Below are 14,407 nucleotides of genomic sequence, written 5' to 3'. Positions count from 1 at the left end.
TCCGTCTCATTGGAATGTACCTATGCAGAACGCCACTCAAATATCCCCTGAACATTTGCCACATTTCTGCCGTACATTTCCGAGTTCCCAATTTATGCTTCCAAGTTCTTGCCTAATAGCTTCCTATTTCTCCTTACTCTAATTAAATGTTTTCCTAACTTGTCTGTTCCTATCCCTCTCCAATGCTATGGTGAAGGAGATAGAATTGTGATCATTATGTCGAAAATGCTGTCCCGTCAAGAAACCTGACACCTGACCAGGTTCATTTCCCAATACCAGATCAAGTACAGCCTCTCCTCTTGTAGGCTTATCTACATATTGTGTCAGGAAACCTTCCTGAACATACCTAACAAACTCCATCCCATCTAAACCCCTTGCCCTAGGGAAATGCCATTCAATATTTGGAAAATTAAAATCTCCCACCACGACAACCATGTTATTATTACACCTTTCCAGAATGTATCTGCTCCTCTATGTCGTTGTTCCTATTGGGTGGTCTGTAAATAACACCCAGTAGAGTTATTGATCCCTTCCTGTTTCTAACTTCCACCCTCACAGACTCAGTAGACAATCCCTCCATGACTACCTCCTTTTCTGATCAGCAGTACCACACCCCCACCGCTTTTGCCTCCCTCCCTGAACTTTCTGAAACAACTAAAGCCTGGCACTCTAAGTAATCATTCCTGCCCCTGAGCCATCCAAATCTCTGTAATGACCACAACTTCATAGCTCCAAGTACAGATCAACGCTCTTCAGCTCATTCGCTTTGTTCATGATGCTTCTTGCATTAAAATAGACACATCTCAAACCATCGGTCTGAGCGTATCCCTTCTCTATCACCTGCCTATCCTCCCTCTCACACCATCTCGAAGCTTTTTCTATTTGTGAAACCACCCCTTCCTCTGTCTCTTCAGTTCGGTTCCCACCCCACAGCAATTCCAGCTTGAACTCTCCTCAACAGCCTTAGCAAACCTCCCTGCCAGGATATTGCTGCCCCTCGGATTCAAGCGCAACCTGTCCTTTTCGTACAGGTCGTGCCTGCCCCAAAAGACGTCCCAATGATCCAGAAATCGGAATCCCTGCCCCCTGCTCCAATCCCTCCCTCAGCCACGCATTTATCCTCCACCTCACTCTATTCCTATACTCACTGTCACGTGGCACAGACAGTAATCCCGAGATTACTACCTTTGAGGTCCTGCTTCTCATCTTCCTTCATAACTCCTTGTAGTCTGTTTTCAGGACCTCCTCCCTTTTCCTACCTATGTCGCTGGTACCAATATGTACCACAACCTCTGGTTGTTCACCTTCCAACTTCAGAATATCATGGACACGATCAGAAACATCCTGGACCCTGGCATCTGAGAAGCAAATTACCATCCGTGTTTCTTTCCTGCGTCCACAGAATTGCCTGTCTGACCCCCTAACTATAGAGTCCCCTATTACTGCTGCCTTCTTCCTTTCCCTACCCTTCTGAGCCACAGGGCCAGACTCTGTGCCAGAGGTGAGGCCACTGTTGCTTCTCCCAGGTAGGCTGTCCCCCCACCCCAACAGTACTCAAACCAGAATAGTTATTGTTAAGGGGGACAGCCATAGGGGTATTCTCTAGTATCTGACTCTTGTCCTTCCCTCTCCTGACTGTTACCCACTTATCTGTCTCCCAAGGCCCCAGTGTGACTACTTGCTTCTAGCTCCTCTCTATCACCTCCTCACTTTCCCTGACCAGATGAAGGTCATTGAGCTGCAGCTCCAGTTCCCTAACGCAGTCCCAAAGAAGCTGCATCTCGACACACCTGGCGCAGATGTGGCCGTCCGGGAGGCCGGGAGTCTAACGCTACATCCTAAATTGGAAGTAACACACACAAAATGCTGGTGGAACTCAGCAGGTCAGGCAGCATCTATGGAAATGAAAACATAGTCAATGTCTTGGGCCGAGACCCTTCCTCAGTACTGGAACGGAAGGAGAAAGATGTCAGAATAAAAAGGTGGGAGGAGGGGAAGGAAGATAACCAGGTGATAGGTGAAACCAAGTGGGTGGGAAAAGAAAAGGGTAGGAGAGAAAGGAATGTGATAGGAGAGGAAAGTGGACCATAGGAGAAAGGGAAGGAGGAGAGCACGAAGGTGAAAGTGATAGGCAGATGAGAAGAGGTAGGAGGCCAGAGTGAGGAACAGCATAAGAGGGGAGGAGGAGGGAATTTTTTTTCACTGGAAGGAGAAATCGATATTCATGCAATCAGTTTGGAGGCCACCCAGATGGAATACAAGGTGCTGCTTTTCCACCCTGAGGGTGGCCTCATCATGGCACAAAAGGAGGCCTTGGACCAACACGTCGGAATGGGAATCAGAATTAAAAGGTTTGGCTTTTGGCAGATAAAGCAGAGGTGCTCAACCAAGCAGTTCCCCAATTTACATCAGGTCTCACCAAAGTAGAGGAGGCCACATCAGAAGCGCCGAACAAAACAGACAACCCTAGCAGATTCACAGGTGAAGTGTTGTCTCAGCTGAAAGGACTATTTGTGGCCCTGAATGGGCAGGTGTAGCACTTTGGCCACTTGTGGGGATAAGTGCCGGGAGGGAAATTAGTGGGGGAGAGACAAATGCGTAAGAGAATCAAAGAGGGAGCGATCCCTGCAGGAAGTGGAGAGAGGGGCAAGAGGTAAAGATATGTTTGGTGGTACAATCCCTTTGAAGGTGGCAGAAGTTGCAGAGAACGATGTGCTAGGAGGCTCATGGGGTGGTAGGTAAGTACAAGAGGAACTTTATCACTGCTAAGGCAGCAGGAAGATGGGGTGAGCACGGTTGTTCAGGAAATGGAGGCAATGCGGGTGAAGACAGCATCAATGGTGGAGAAAGAGAAACCCCATTATTTGAAGGAGGATACCTCTGATGTCCTGGAAGGGAAAGCCGTATCCTCGGAACAGACGCAGCAAGAGATGAAGGAACTGAGAAAAGGGAATAGCATTTTTATAGGAGACCGGGTGGGAAGAGGTATAGTCAAGTTGGACTTCCTAAATTATTCCATGTTACAGGTAACTTGCACAAGTTTGACCAAAATAATCACCTGTTTTTAAGTATTCAGAACAGCAGTGCTACAACTGTGCCTGTCCGATATCAATAAATGGCTGAATGTTATGGGGTTAATAATAGCAGCTTATCTCGTGGGAAGAATCTTCTGTGTTTAAAATTTCTAAAAATCACATTGTACAAGTGTTTCTGCTGAAACTAACTCTGTCTTTCAATGGTGTATTTATATTTTCCTTTTTAATTCATTGGCCCTATATTCTGAAACAGTACCAACTTTCATTAAAAAATTAAGACAAAATAGTCAATTCTTTAACAAATTAAAAAAGGGGGCATGGTATCCAGGGAAACTTGGCTACGTGGATGCAGAATTGGCTTACCCATAGAATGCAGAAATTAGTAGCAGATGGAGCATATTCTCCCTGGAGATGGGTAAGAACTCATGCTTCACAGCGATCTGTTCTGGGACCCCCGTTCTTTTTTATTTTTATAAATGATTTGGATGAGAAAGTGAAAGGGTGGGTTAGTAAATCTGCAAATGACATAAAGGTTCTTGGTGTTGTGGATAGTGTAGAAGGCTGTTGTAGGTTACGAAGGGATATTGATAGGATTCAGAAATGGGCTAAGAAGTGGCAGACGGAGTTCAGTCCAGAAGAGATTCATCTTGTAAGGTAGAACTTTAATGTTAAGATTCTTAACAGTATGGAGAAACAGAGTCCATTGACCCTCAAAGTTGTAGTGCAAGTTGATAGGGTGGTTAAGGCGGCCTATGGGTGCGTTGGTCTTCATTAGTCAGGAGATTGAGTTCAAAGTAAATTTATTATTCAAGTACATATACATCACCATATACTACCCTGAGATTCATTTTCTTGTGGGCACTCAAATGCCATGAGGCAATGCTGCAGCTCTATAAACTCTGGTTAGACCACATTTGGAGTATTGTGTTCAGTTCCGACTGTCTCATTATAGGAAGGCTGTGGAAGCTTTAGAGAAGGTGCAGAGGAGATACGTGAGGATACTGCCTGGATTAAAGACATATCTTATGAGGATAGGTTGAGTGAGCCAAGGCTTTTCTCTTTGGAGCATGGGAGAATGAGAGGTAACATAATTGAGCTGTACAAGTTGCATAAGGGACACATAGATAGAGTTAATAACCAGAGACTTTTTCCCCAGGGCAAAAATGGCTAATATGAAGGGGCATAACTTTAAAGTGCTTGGCTTAAAGTATAGGAGGGAATGTTAAAGATAGTTTTTTTTTCTTTGCAGAGTGCACCCAGTGTGTGGAACATGCTAGCGGGGTGGTGGTAGCGCCAGATACAGTAGGGACATTTGAGATTCTTAGATAGGCTCATGAATGAAAGAAAAATGGAGGGCTATATGTGAAGGATGTGTTAGGTTGATCTTAGACTAGGTTAAAGGGCCAGCACAACATTATGTTCAATCTTGATGATCCATCTGTGTGCATCTGCCTGTGAACATACATATGATCCAGTGGTCTCACATTCAATGATGTTAATTAGTTACTGTAAATTGGTCTTTACGTGTAGGTGAATGGCAGAAACTTAGATAGTTGATGGGACTCAGAGGAGAATAAAATGACAACATACATCAAAGTTGCTGGTGAACGCAGCAGGCCAGGCAGCATCTATAGGAAGAGGTGCAGTCGACTAGTTAGTCCTGACGAAGGGTCTCGGCCTGAAACGTCGACTGCACCTCTTCCTATAGATGCTGCCTGGCCTGCTGCGTTCACCAGCAACTTTGATGTATGTTGCTTGAATTTCCAGCATCTGCAGAATTCCTGTTGTTTGGAGAATAAAATGAGATTGTTTTCGTTCTGTGCTGCTTTTGTGCATACGCACATTTGCCCATTGAATATAAAATCCCTCTGCTGGCTGTTGATTATTAACTCAAAACTCTGAGTGCCTGTTAATTTTCTTTTGATAATTTTTGGCAAAAGTTTCTCCACCAAGATTAAATGACTTCATTTGGTGCTTGGCATGTACTTTTATCACTCTGAACACAGTTGGCACATTTGCCATTATCTGGACATCTGATACTTCTCATATCCAAGGCAGACTGTAGGATTATGGAAAGCCCTTCAACAACCTTTACCCACAAGACTCCTTGATTAAATTCCTTCCCAACCTAGTAAATTGTTTACTTCAAGCTCTGCTCGCTTTTCCAGTTCACTTCCGTATCAATTTTCACACCATCCATTATCTCTGCTACCTCTATTTCTGCTGAGATATTGGCAACATTTCCTTCCTTGGTTAGAAATCTATTTTAAGTCAGATATTGGCAAATGGAAGTGGTTGCAAAGGTATAAACGCAGGACTTTTGTGCATCCACTTTAAAACAAAAAAGTCAAGCTTAATGACCAACAAACAGTGCAACATCTGTCCACTTACACCACTCCACTGAACTGATGACTGAGTTTAACGGCAGAACACATTCAGACACTAGTTGGAAGTGGGATAGAGGTAGAAGGGAAAGGCACATGAAAACACTAACTCTTCATTCAAGGATCCATCACACAAAAGTTAACTAAGGAATGTTGTGTTTTCAGTTAAGAATAAAAAAAAAAGTAACTAAAATAACTGATGTTATTTTCAACTGCAACAAATTTAGTCTCTTAACATCATTTAATGGTCATTGGGTTTTGCAATATACAAAAAAAATGACAAAAATCACTGGACAGAATACTAGCAAACATCTGATTTAGGTTAAAATTTTGTACCACATGATTTTAAACATCTTTTCAGGTGAAAACCTACATTGCAACAAACACCTAGCCTACCTCCTCTCCTCAAACCACCAACTCCCACACAAAAAAAATGTAATTTTGCAGAAATGCAGAGTAGATTCTGCATTAATAGGTTCTACTAACAACTTCTTTAGGCCTGGGCCAATCAATGTTGACTAACAGTCTGTTCACTGTTCCAAACATGTGGTCCAGAGAGATTGGGAAAAATAACAAGCATGATGGATTGCCAGTGAAGGTTTTCGAAAGAGGAACTCAGCAAATCGCTGGAACTGCTTCTGGATCAGGACACCTACTGGGGCCATGTCTCCCTGAACCTGAATACGAAATAGAACAAAGCAATTCTCCTGCCTCACTAACCCTCCAGGCCAAAAATGTCAAGTGCCTTGCTTAAGATTGATTGGCTGATTTTTACAGGAGCAATAAACCACACTAAAGGTAACATAAAAAAAATTTTTCATGAGGTATGAAACATTTTTGTGCAGTTAAAGCTGCTTTCTTGGACAACCAAACTGCTTAATAACTTTTGTGACTTACTGTTAATGAAAAAAGCATCTATAATTCTTTAAATGAGTCATCTTTACCCAATAAGTTACCCATGTGACTTGCGTAAAGTTTTGCATTGTGATAATTTTAGGAATAAGCAAACTACATATGAAATTAACAAACTTTACTCCTTAACTGCATTTCTTACAACTGACCCAGAGGTTTTTAATTCTCAGAATCTTTCTTTAAAAACCTATGAATTATAATTGATGAATTACACACAGGGTTAAGGAATCCTATTGGTGGCATCAGAGGATTGAAATTTGTAAGGGAGAGTATATCATTACTTAATACAATCTTTGAGTCAATGATTGGAGCTTTATTAGTTGATTCTTTTAAAGAAATCACTTGCTAAACAGAAGGTCAATGAAAATAATGACAATAATGGCATGGATTAGCCATGGACCAATAGCTTTACAGAAGTGCTAATTTATAGATGTAACATTCCATAGAATAACAGAACCAAAGTATACAGATGGGGGGAGGGCAGTGAATGGCACACTGGTCTTCATCAGTCAGGGCACTGAGTACAGCATTGGGAAGTTATGTTGCAGTTAGACAAGTTGTTGGTGAGGCTCCTCTTGGAGTATTGTGTAAAGTTTTAGTCACCTTGATATTGAAAAGACATTATTAAACTAGAAAGAGTGTAGAAAAGATTTACCAAGATGCTACCTCGAGGAGAAGTTGAGTAGACTAGGATTTGATTCCCAAGAAAATTGAAAATTGAGGGATGACCTGATGGAGATCTACAAGATAATGAGGGGCAAAGACAAGGTGAAAGCTCAGTTTTGTTTTTTCATTCTTAAAAACAAGACGGAATGGATTTCCGATCAGATGCAAAAGATTTTAAAAAAGTACATCAGCTGCAACTTTGTCACACAAAGGGTGATGCATTTTTAAATTGAGCTGTTAGAAATTGTGGTTGAGAGGCTTAGAGAGCTATGGGACAAATGCAGGTAGATGGGACTGACCTTCTGGGAACATAGGCAACATGGATGAGTTAGGCTGAAGGACCTGTTTCCATGCTGTATAACTCTCTAACTCACCTTTTTTCCTTTTCCACTCACAGTCTACTATAGAACTTGGTATAACTTGATATTGATTTCTCTTACGCTCACCCTACAACCATCAGGCTCCTGAACTGGTGTGGATAACTTCAATCATCTGAACTCACTGCACAATCTACAGACTCACTTTCAAGGACTTTTTCCAATTCATGTTCTCAGCATTATATTTTATTTGCACAATTTGTCTTATTTTGCACTTTGGTTGCTTGTCGCTCTTCATCTGTAGTCTCTTTTGTAAATTCTATTGTATTTCTTTTTACCCCTGCAGGAAAATTAATCTCAAGGTAGTACATGGTAACAAATATGTACTTTGATAATAAACTTACTTCAAATTTTCTGACTTCAAAGGACTGTACATCTGCATATATTCCAATAGAAAATTAAGGCTGAAGCCAGTGGAAATATGAACCGTGTTAGTATGAAAGGTTTGAACCAAGCTTTTAAACAAAGCTAAAATGAGCAATATAAAATTTAGTTGCACTTTTGTTCCAGATGGAAAATTTGTTTCAACTGCAGTTGCCAGATTACACAATAACTAAAAATAAATCTCACTACCTTCCTAACTACACCAGTACACCCAAATCACACCTCCTGGAAGAGATACTCAGAAAGTAGATTTGCCCAAATAGTCGGTAAAATCTTTTACAATAATAAATATAGAAAATATTTCTGACCATTTTCAATAAATATATTAAAATACTATTTATTTTTTATCTTAAGTGTTACAATTTACACTGATAAATTATTAATTGTTTAGAATAAAACAGGTAACTGAAGCAAATGCCTTGGATCAAATAAGAAAAGAGCAAAAAAAAACCTCCAAAACGTTAAATTCAATGATCCATGCTGCAATTTTTGTAGGGGGTGTCGAGGAAAACAAGTTCTTGTTGCTTGCAGTTAAACCCACCCCAAGTATAGTAAATGCAGTAAACATCCCTGCTGATTACATCAACTCCTGCAAGTATCATTAATATTGTGTACATACTTAAATTACATCTTTAAAATAGCAAAACATCGAACTAAACCAGTGATTAAATTCATTTAATTGTCTGCCAGAAGTGAAATCAACTTAAAGCTACCCTATATAATTTTCCTACTGTTATAACCAAGTTATCAAGATCACTGATGTATCCATTCATCAATTTCTCTCCATACACATTAGATGCAGGAAAATCTACATTAGTTATTCAACTTCCACTTCCTCCTCCATCAAAGGTTTGGTTTCCCTCCATATGAATCAATCAAAACTCAAATATTAACCACCTCATACTTTCTAAACTTTAAATTATATATATTCACCCTCTCTTCAAACCAAGACTCACGGTAACATCTCCTATTTTATTCACAATACAGTGAATATAGGTTCCCATTAATCTCCACATTAACACTCAAACACAACCACTCTAGTGTTGAAACTAATCGCCCAAAAGGTTCATATGTTTCTACAAGCAAGAAGCGAATTAAATGAAAATATTACTTTCAACTCAAAAGCGTATCTATAAAATACACCAATCATAAAGACCCAAGCACATAAAATAGTGCTCTACTACTCTACAAGTTTCTTACTTGTGACCATAGACAAAAGTAGTGGACGCCTCAAAACCATTAAAAGGGAGTAACATACACCTCAGGAAACATAGAAAAGTTGATTTACTCACAACCTTCTCAGTGCAAATCAATCGGTTCTTTTCTTTTCAGTAAAATGGGCCAAAATATTCCACATGAAAAAATATTTTTCATGCAAGGATTCCCATCATATCTCTATTAATCTTTCAAGTCTCAGTGCCCATTAGTACTATTAGTGTGCCATTAATACAGTTGACATTTCCTTAAAAAAGATGAAAGAGACACAAACTCTAACGGACCCCCTGCACAGAACATAAAGTGACCCAACATACATGCGTGAGAAATTTTGGAGCTGGAGGAAGAGATGCAACAATCTACACAAATTTCACTAATATGAGTAAAATCATTAAAACACTAGAAAAAAAATGGGATGCATTTTTTTTGGAAATGACTGTGCTACAAAAAGTAGACTTGCAATTACATATACAACATCCTTTGAAACAGGCACCAGGTTCCAAGGAACAAGTTGTAAGACATGTCCAAAGTATGTTACTTTGCATATTTATTTCACATTTTCATATATACTAAGTAATCAAGGCACAGGCTAGCAGCAATATAAATACAGAAAAGTCTATTTGTAATTTCACCTGTGGAGCTTCAGCTTATACAAATTTATACCAACGTAATTTGAATAAAACTAACTTCATTGATTGTTAATATTTATTTCATATTTTAAAACATTCCAAAGACAATGCTTGAAATATTATTTGATTGCATTTAAAGATAAAATGCTATACACTTTGTTTTTCATTTTGTTAGTCATTTTCATGTTTATAATCAAAAATGAAATGTACAATGTTAATGTAAAAATATTTTTAAAAGAACTTTACTAAAAATCGCAACTAACTGCTCATGTTGTTTATAAATCCGACACGTCTAAGATTACATCAAATTAGAAAAGCGTTAAAACAGACTGCTTCCATAAACACGGGGGTTACGCTTTGCAATCTGAACGCCTAAAACGGTTTAAAAAATAAAGTAAAACAATCAGTCAGGGCCTAGGCTGCTCATTAAAACCTCGATGCAAATTTTAATAAACATCCCCGCTTGCATTCTCCATCACCTGAACTCAACAGCAACACTGGTGAAAGTAATGATCAAAGTCAATAATAAAAAAACACACACACCAAACGTGGACGTCTTGTTATTAAATCTATTCAACTAAACATGAGGGGCGTTCCTGCGATTTAAAAACAAACCCTCTTCAGCGTATATTACACATTCAGATTTTGATCGCCCTCAAACAAGAATCGGATTTTTAAGATGTTCTCTTTCTTCAGCCGTTTCGGCGCTCCGCATCTGCCCGTCTCCACAAAACCCTCGGAAATATTTTCTATTATTTTATCCCCTTCAGCACTGCCGAGGCTAATATTTGATCCGAAATTAGCATAGAACGCTTTTGCATCGATAAAAAGACAGTAAAAAATGTAAAACTCCGCGCCTTGTTTTGCATATTTCTTTTAGTCAAACTGTCCTCCCATCTCTGTATTTCGCTTTCTCTTATTTTATTTTTTCCAAAAAAAAATTCTGGCGGAATGCGCTTCGTCGAAACGGCCGCTCTGGCTGTGTATTTCCCAGAAATAAATGCATTAAAGTTTTCTTTTTGCTCGCCCCGCAATCAAATACAGTAATAAGGCAAAATAAATTATGCTAAATTGAAATATGAATATGTAAAATTAGAGCCATTACCGGGCTTTTCATCTTTGGACGCTCCATCCGCCATTTTGAATATCAATTCACTTTACCCGCAATCCCTCGCGTTTCCAAGGCCCCGCGCTTCAGTAAAAATACCCCAAATCCTTCTCAAAACATCTAGTCACTAACTACCGGACAACTGAATTCATCACTGTGTTTTTAAAAACGTCACTTCAAATCTCATTTTAAAACAATTTATTTTTAATTTTTCAAGGCGCGTCTTTGTCGCGGCTTCGGTTACGTTCGACGGAAACGGACGGAGATTAACGACCCGATTTATTTTTTTTTCCTTTTGGTTTACTTGTAGCATGGAAATCCGGACATTTCGCTTTTTATGCTAATTTAGAGGCAATCTAACAGAAATTGATCGATATTTGTTGAAAGCACATTATTTCGTATTCTCCGGAAATTGCCGAATGAGATCGGGCGCAGCCGCCTGACAGGCGACGGCTGGCTGCTTATTAACTGCATTCATTTGCTTGTATTGTATTCCGCTGTTTATTAAAATTGTTCGTAATCGATTTGCCACTGAGCACACAGTGTGGCGGAAATGAATGGCAATTCATGAGCGAAATGAACAACATTTTTGTGAGCTTTTTCTGCAGAAATTCTTTGAGGCAGTAAGGTTTCGGTGCTGCCGGTTGTTTTCGTGCTCAGTGATTTTTGTGATCAAGATTTTTATACTTAGTGGCAAAGAATAGCAGTCAAAATATAGAGGACTTTAAGCATTCAAATATAGAGCTTTTCATCTGAATAACATTCTGGATTTAGGTAAGAGTGCCCTCAATGTGAAGAGACCGTATTTTAGACGAATTTGCTAAAATCAGATCAAAATAATTACGGGGAAATAAAAGCAGATTAGCAAGAGATATAATGTGCTACAGAACAAGTGTATACACCTTGGTGGAACTAATTTACTTGAAAATTAAAAAAACAATGTTTGACAAAAGAATGAATTATTTAAAATGAATCAAAATATGTGTAAGTACTTTGAACCAGTTCCGATCTGGCAAGTGTGCTGAGGAGATATCGAGGGCAAAGGTGACAAACAAACAACAATTGTTACAAAGAATAATTTGGGGACATAAAAATTCAAGCTTCAGGGGTCTATAAAATGAACAAAAATATTTTTAAAACTTGCATATTTTAGGGTTATAGTTGTTTGTAATAGTAAAAATGTAGCCTTTAATTTGGGAAGGAAGTACAGGAGTCTTGGGTCCTACACTAACAGATTCAAGAACAGCTGTTACCCTTAATGGTTCAAATATAATTTTCTTTCAACCATACGCAAATATCTGTGAATACAGCCAAACGAAATAGTATTACCCTTCAAACATTTTAATGATTTCAGCACAAAAGTCAAAAGTTAGCAAACCAGTGATTTTGTAAGAAATGCTACCATTTTAGATGTTAATATATCGCAAGCAGATCCATCATCTAAAACTTGGGCATTTATCAGCAACATAATTGTATTTTACCACACATTCATAGCCGGGTAGATGTATTCACTGTCTGACAATAATCTTCAAACCAGAGAACTAATGCTAGTTTAATGAGGAGTTAGAATAGCATAAAAGAAATAGAGCCTGGCATACATAAGACCAGAATTAGGCCATTCAGCCCATCGAGTCTGCTCTGCCATTCCATCATGGCCGATCACAGATACCACTCAATCCCATACACCTACTTTCTCGTCATAGCCTTTGATGCCCTGACCAGTCAGGAAACTCAGCTTGCGCCTTAAATATGCCCATGGACTTGGCCTCCATCACAGTCTGTGGCAGAGCATTCCACAGATTCACTACTCCCTGGCTAAAATAAATTCCTCCTTATCTCTATTCTAAAAGGTCGCCCCCAAATTTAGAAGCTGTGCCCTCTAGTTATGGATACCCCCCACCGTAGGAAACATGCTCACCACATCCACCTTATCTAGTCCTTTAAACATTCAGTAGGTTTCAATGAGATCCCTCAGCATTCTTCTAAATTCCAGTGAGTACAGGCCCAAAGCTGCCAAACTCTATTCATATGTTAACCCCTTAATTCCTGGAATCACCCTTGTGAACCTCCTCTGGACTCCTTGTGCCTGACTAGTGTCTCATAAAGCCTCAGCATTATCTCCTTGCATTTGTATTCTATTCCCCGTGAGATAAATGCCAACATTGCATTTGCCTTCTTTACCACAGACTCAACCGGTAAGTTAACCTTCTTGGAGTCTTGCACAAGTCCCTCTGCACCTCTGATGTTTGAACTTTCTCCCTATTTCGATAATAGTCCATACTGTTGTTCCTTTTACCAAAATGCATTATTATACATTTCCCAACGCTGTATTCCATCTGCCACATTTTTGCCCATTCTTCCAATTTGTCTAAGTCCTGCTACAATTGTGTTGCTTCCTCAGCATTACCTAACCCTCCACCCATCTTTGTGTCATCCACAAACTTTGTCACAAAGCCATCAATTCCATTATCTAAATCATTGACAAACAATGTGAAACGTCCCAATACTGACACCTGAGGAACACCACTAAGTCACTGGCAGCCAACCAGAAAAGCCCCCTTTATTCCCAGATTCCCAAACTTAAAATCCAGATTTTGAGGTCAGTTTTGAAGAAATAGAAGAAATCATTATGTGGTTACTTTGTACATTTGACAAGGACCATTTTTTAAAATCAAAAGACATTTGTTTTCACATACACACTGATTCCTGTTTCTCAATCCCTCCAAAGCCTTTACTTGTAGCATGTCTTGGGTGAGCTGCAACTTCACTTTGATGACTAGTGAGAACAATGTCATCATCTGTAACATTAAAAATGATTTCCACTCTTATCATCAGTTCCTCTCCTCTACTTACAGCCTAAGATCGAACAAAACTATTCAAACTGAATCAACTGATCACATGCGTGGGGTAATTGACAAGTTCGTGGCCTAAGGTAGAAGGAGTCAATTTTAGAAACCCTAGCACATTTATTTTTCAACATAGTCCCCTCCTACATTTACACACTTAGTCCAGCAGTCGTGGAGCATACGGATCCCTTCTTTGTAGAAGTTGGCGTCTTGGATCTCCAGAAGTGGTCCACAGCAGGTGATTGATAGGTTCGTGGCCTAAGGTAGAAGGAGATGAGTTATACAGCTCTGGTTACATACACATGCAGTTCAACTCTTTGAGTGATTATGCAGAAAGTTTGAAGTTAATAACTCATCTCCTTCTACCTTAGTCCACGAACTTATCAACGACCCCTGCTGTGGACCACTTTCTGGAGGTCCAAGACGCTGACTTCTGCAAAGAAGGGATCTGTATGCTCCACGACCACTGGACTAAGTGTGTAAGTGTGGAGGGGACTATGTTGAAAAATAAATGTGCTAGGTTTTCTAAAATTGACTCCTTCTACCTTAGGCCATGAACTTATGAATCACCTCTCGTATCTTTTCAATTACAAAATCTATCACCTACCCTCTCTGTTATATGGCATTTTTCCATCCCTGCCTTAGCCTATCTGTTGCTTTGCATCCATGACTTTCTGTCTTTTACACGCTTTCAGAAAGGCGGCGTCCATTATTCACCCAGGGCATGCCCTTTTCTTATTATTACCATCAGGTAGGAGATACAGAAGCCTGAAGGCACACACTCAGTGATTCAGGAACAGCTTCTTCTCCACTGCCATTCAATTCCTAAATGTACATTGAACCCTTGGACA

General features: G+C 39.6%; 1 protein-coding gene across 5 annotated transcripts in view; it reads right to left on the bottom strand.

Moving 5' to 3' along the window:
• The window catches only part of LOC134347951 (POU domain, class 2, transcription factor 1-like), a 179,877-nt gene extending 169,119 nt beyond the window's left edge, over positions 1 to 10,758 (bottom strand). For 3 of the 5 annotated variants that reach the window (XM_063050624.1, XM_063050620.1, XM_063050623.1), the window contains exon 1: positions 10,708 to 10,757. In XM_063050624.1, coding sequence (XP_062906694.1) covers positions 10,708 to 10,741 — 34 coding nt within the window. In that variant the 5' untranslated portion in view covers positions 10,742 to 10,757. Of the gene's footprint in view, positions 1 to 10,145; positions 10,286 to 10,707 lie in introns of those variants that run through there. The other 2 variants (XM_063050621.1, XM_063050622.1) reach the window with 2 other exon arrangements.
• Positions 10,759 to 14,407: the final 3,649 nt, after the last annotated feature.

This window comes from Mobula hypostoma, chromosome 6 (assembly GCF_963921235.1).
Source record: "Mobula hypostoma chromosome 6, sMobHyp1.1, whole genome shotgun sequence".
Classification (NCBI taxonomy): Eukaryota; Metazoa; Chordata; class Chondrichthyes; order Myliobatiformes; family Myliobatidae; genus Mobula; species Mobula hypostoma.
The sequence above is the reverse complement of the archived record's forward strand: the minus strand, read 5'-3'. Positions and strand labels throughout refer to the sequence as shown.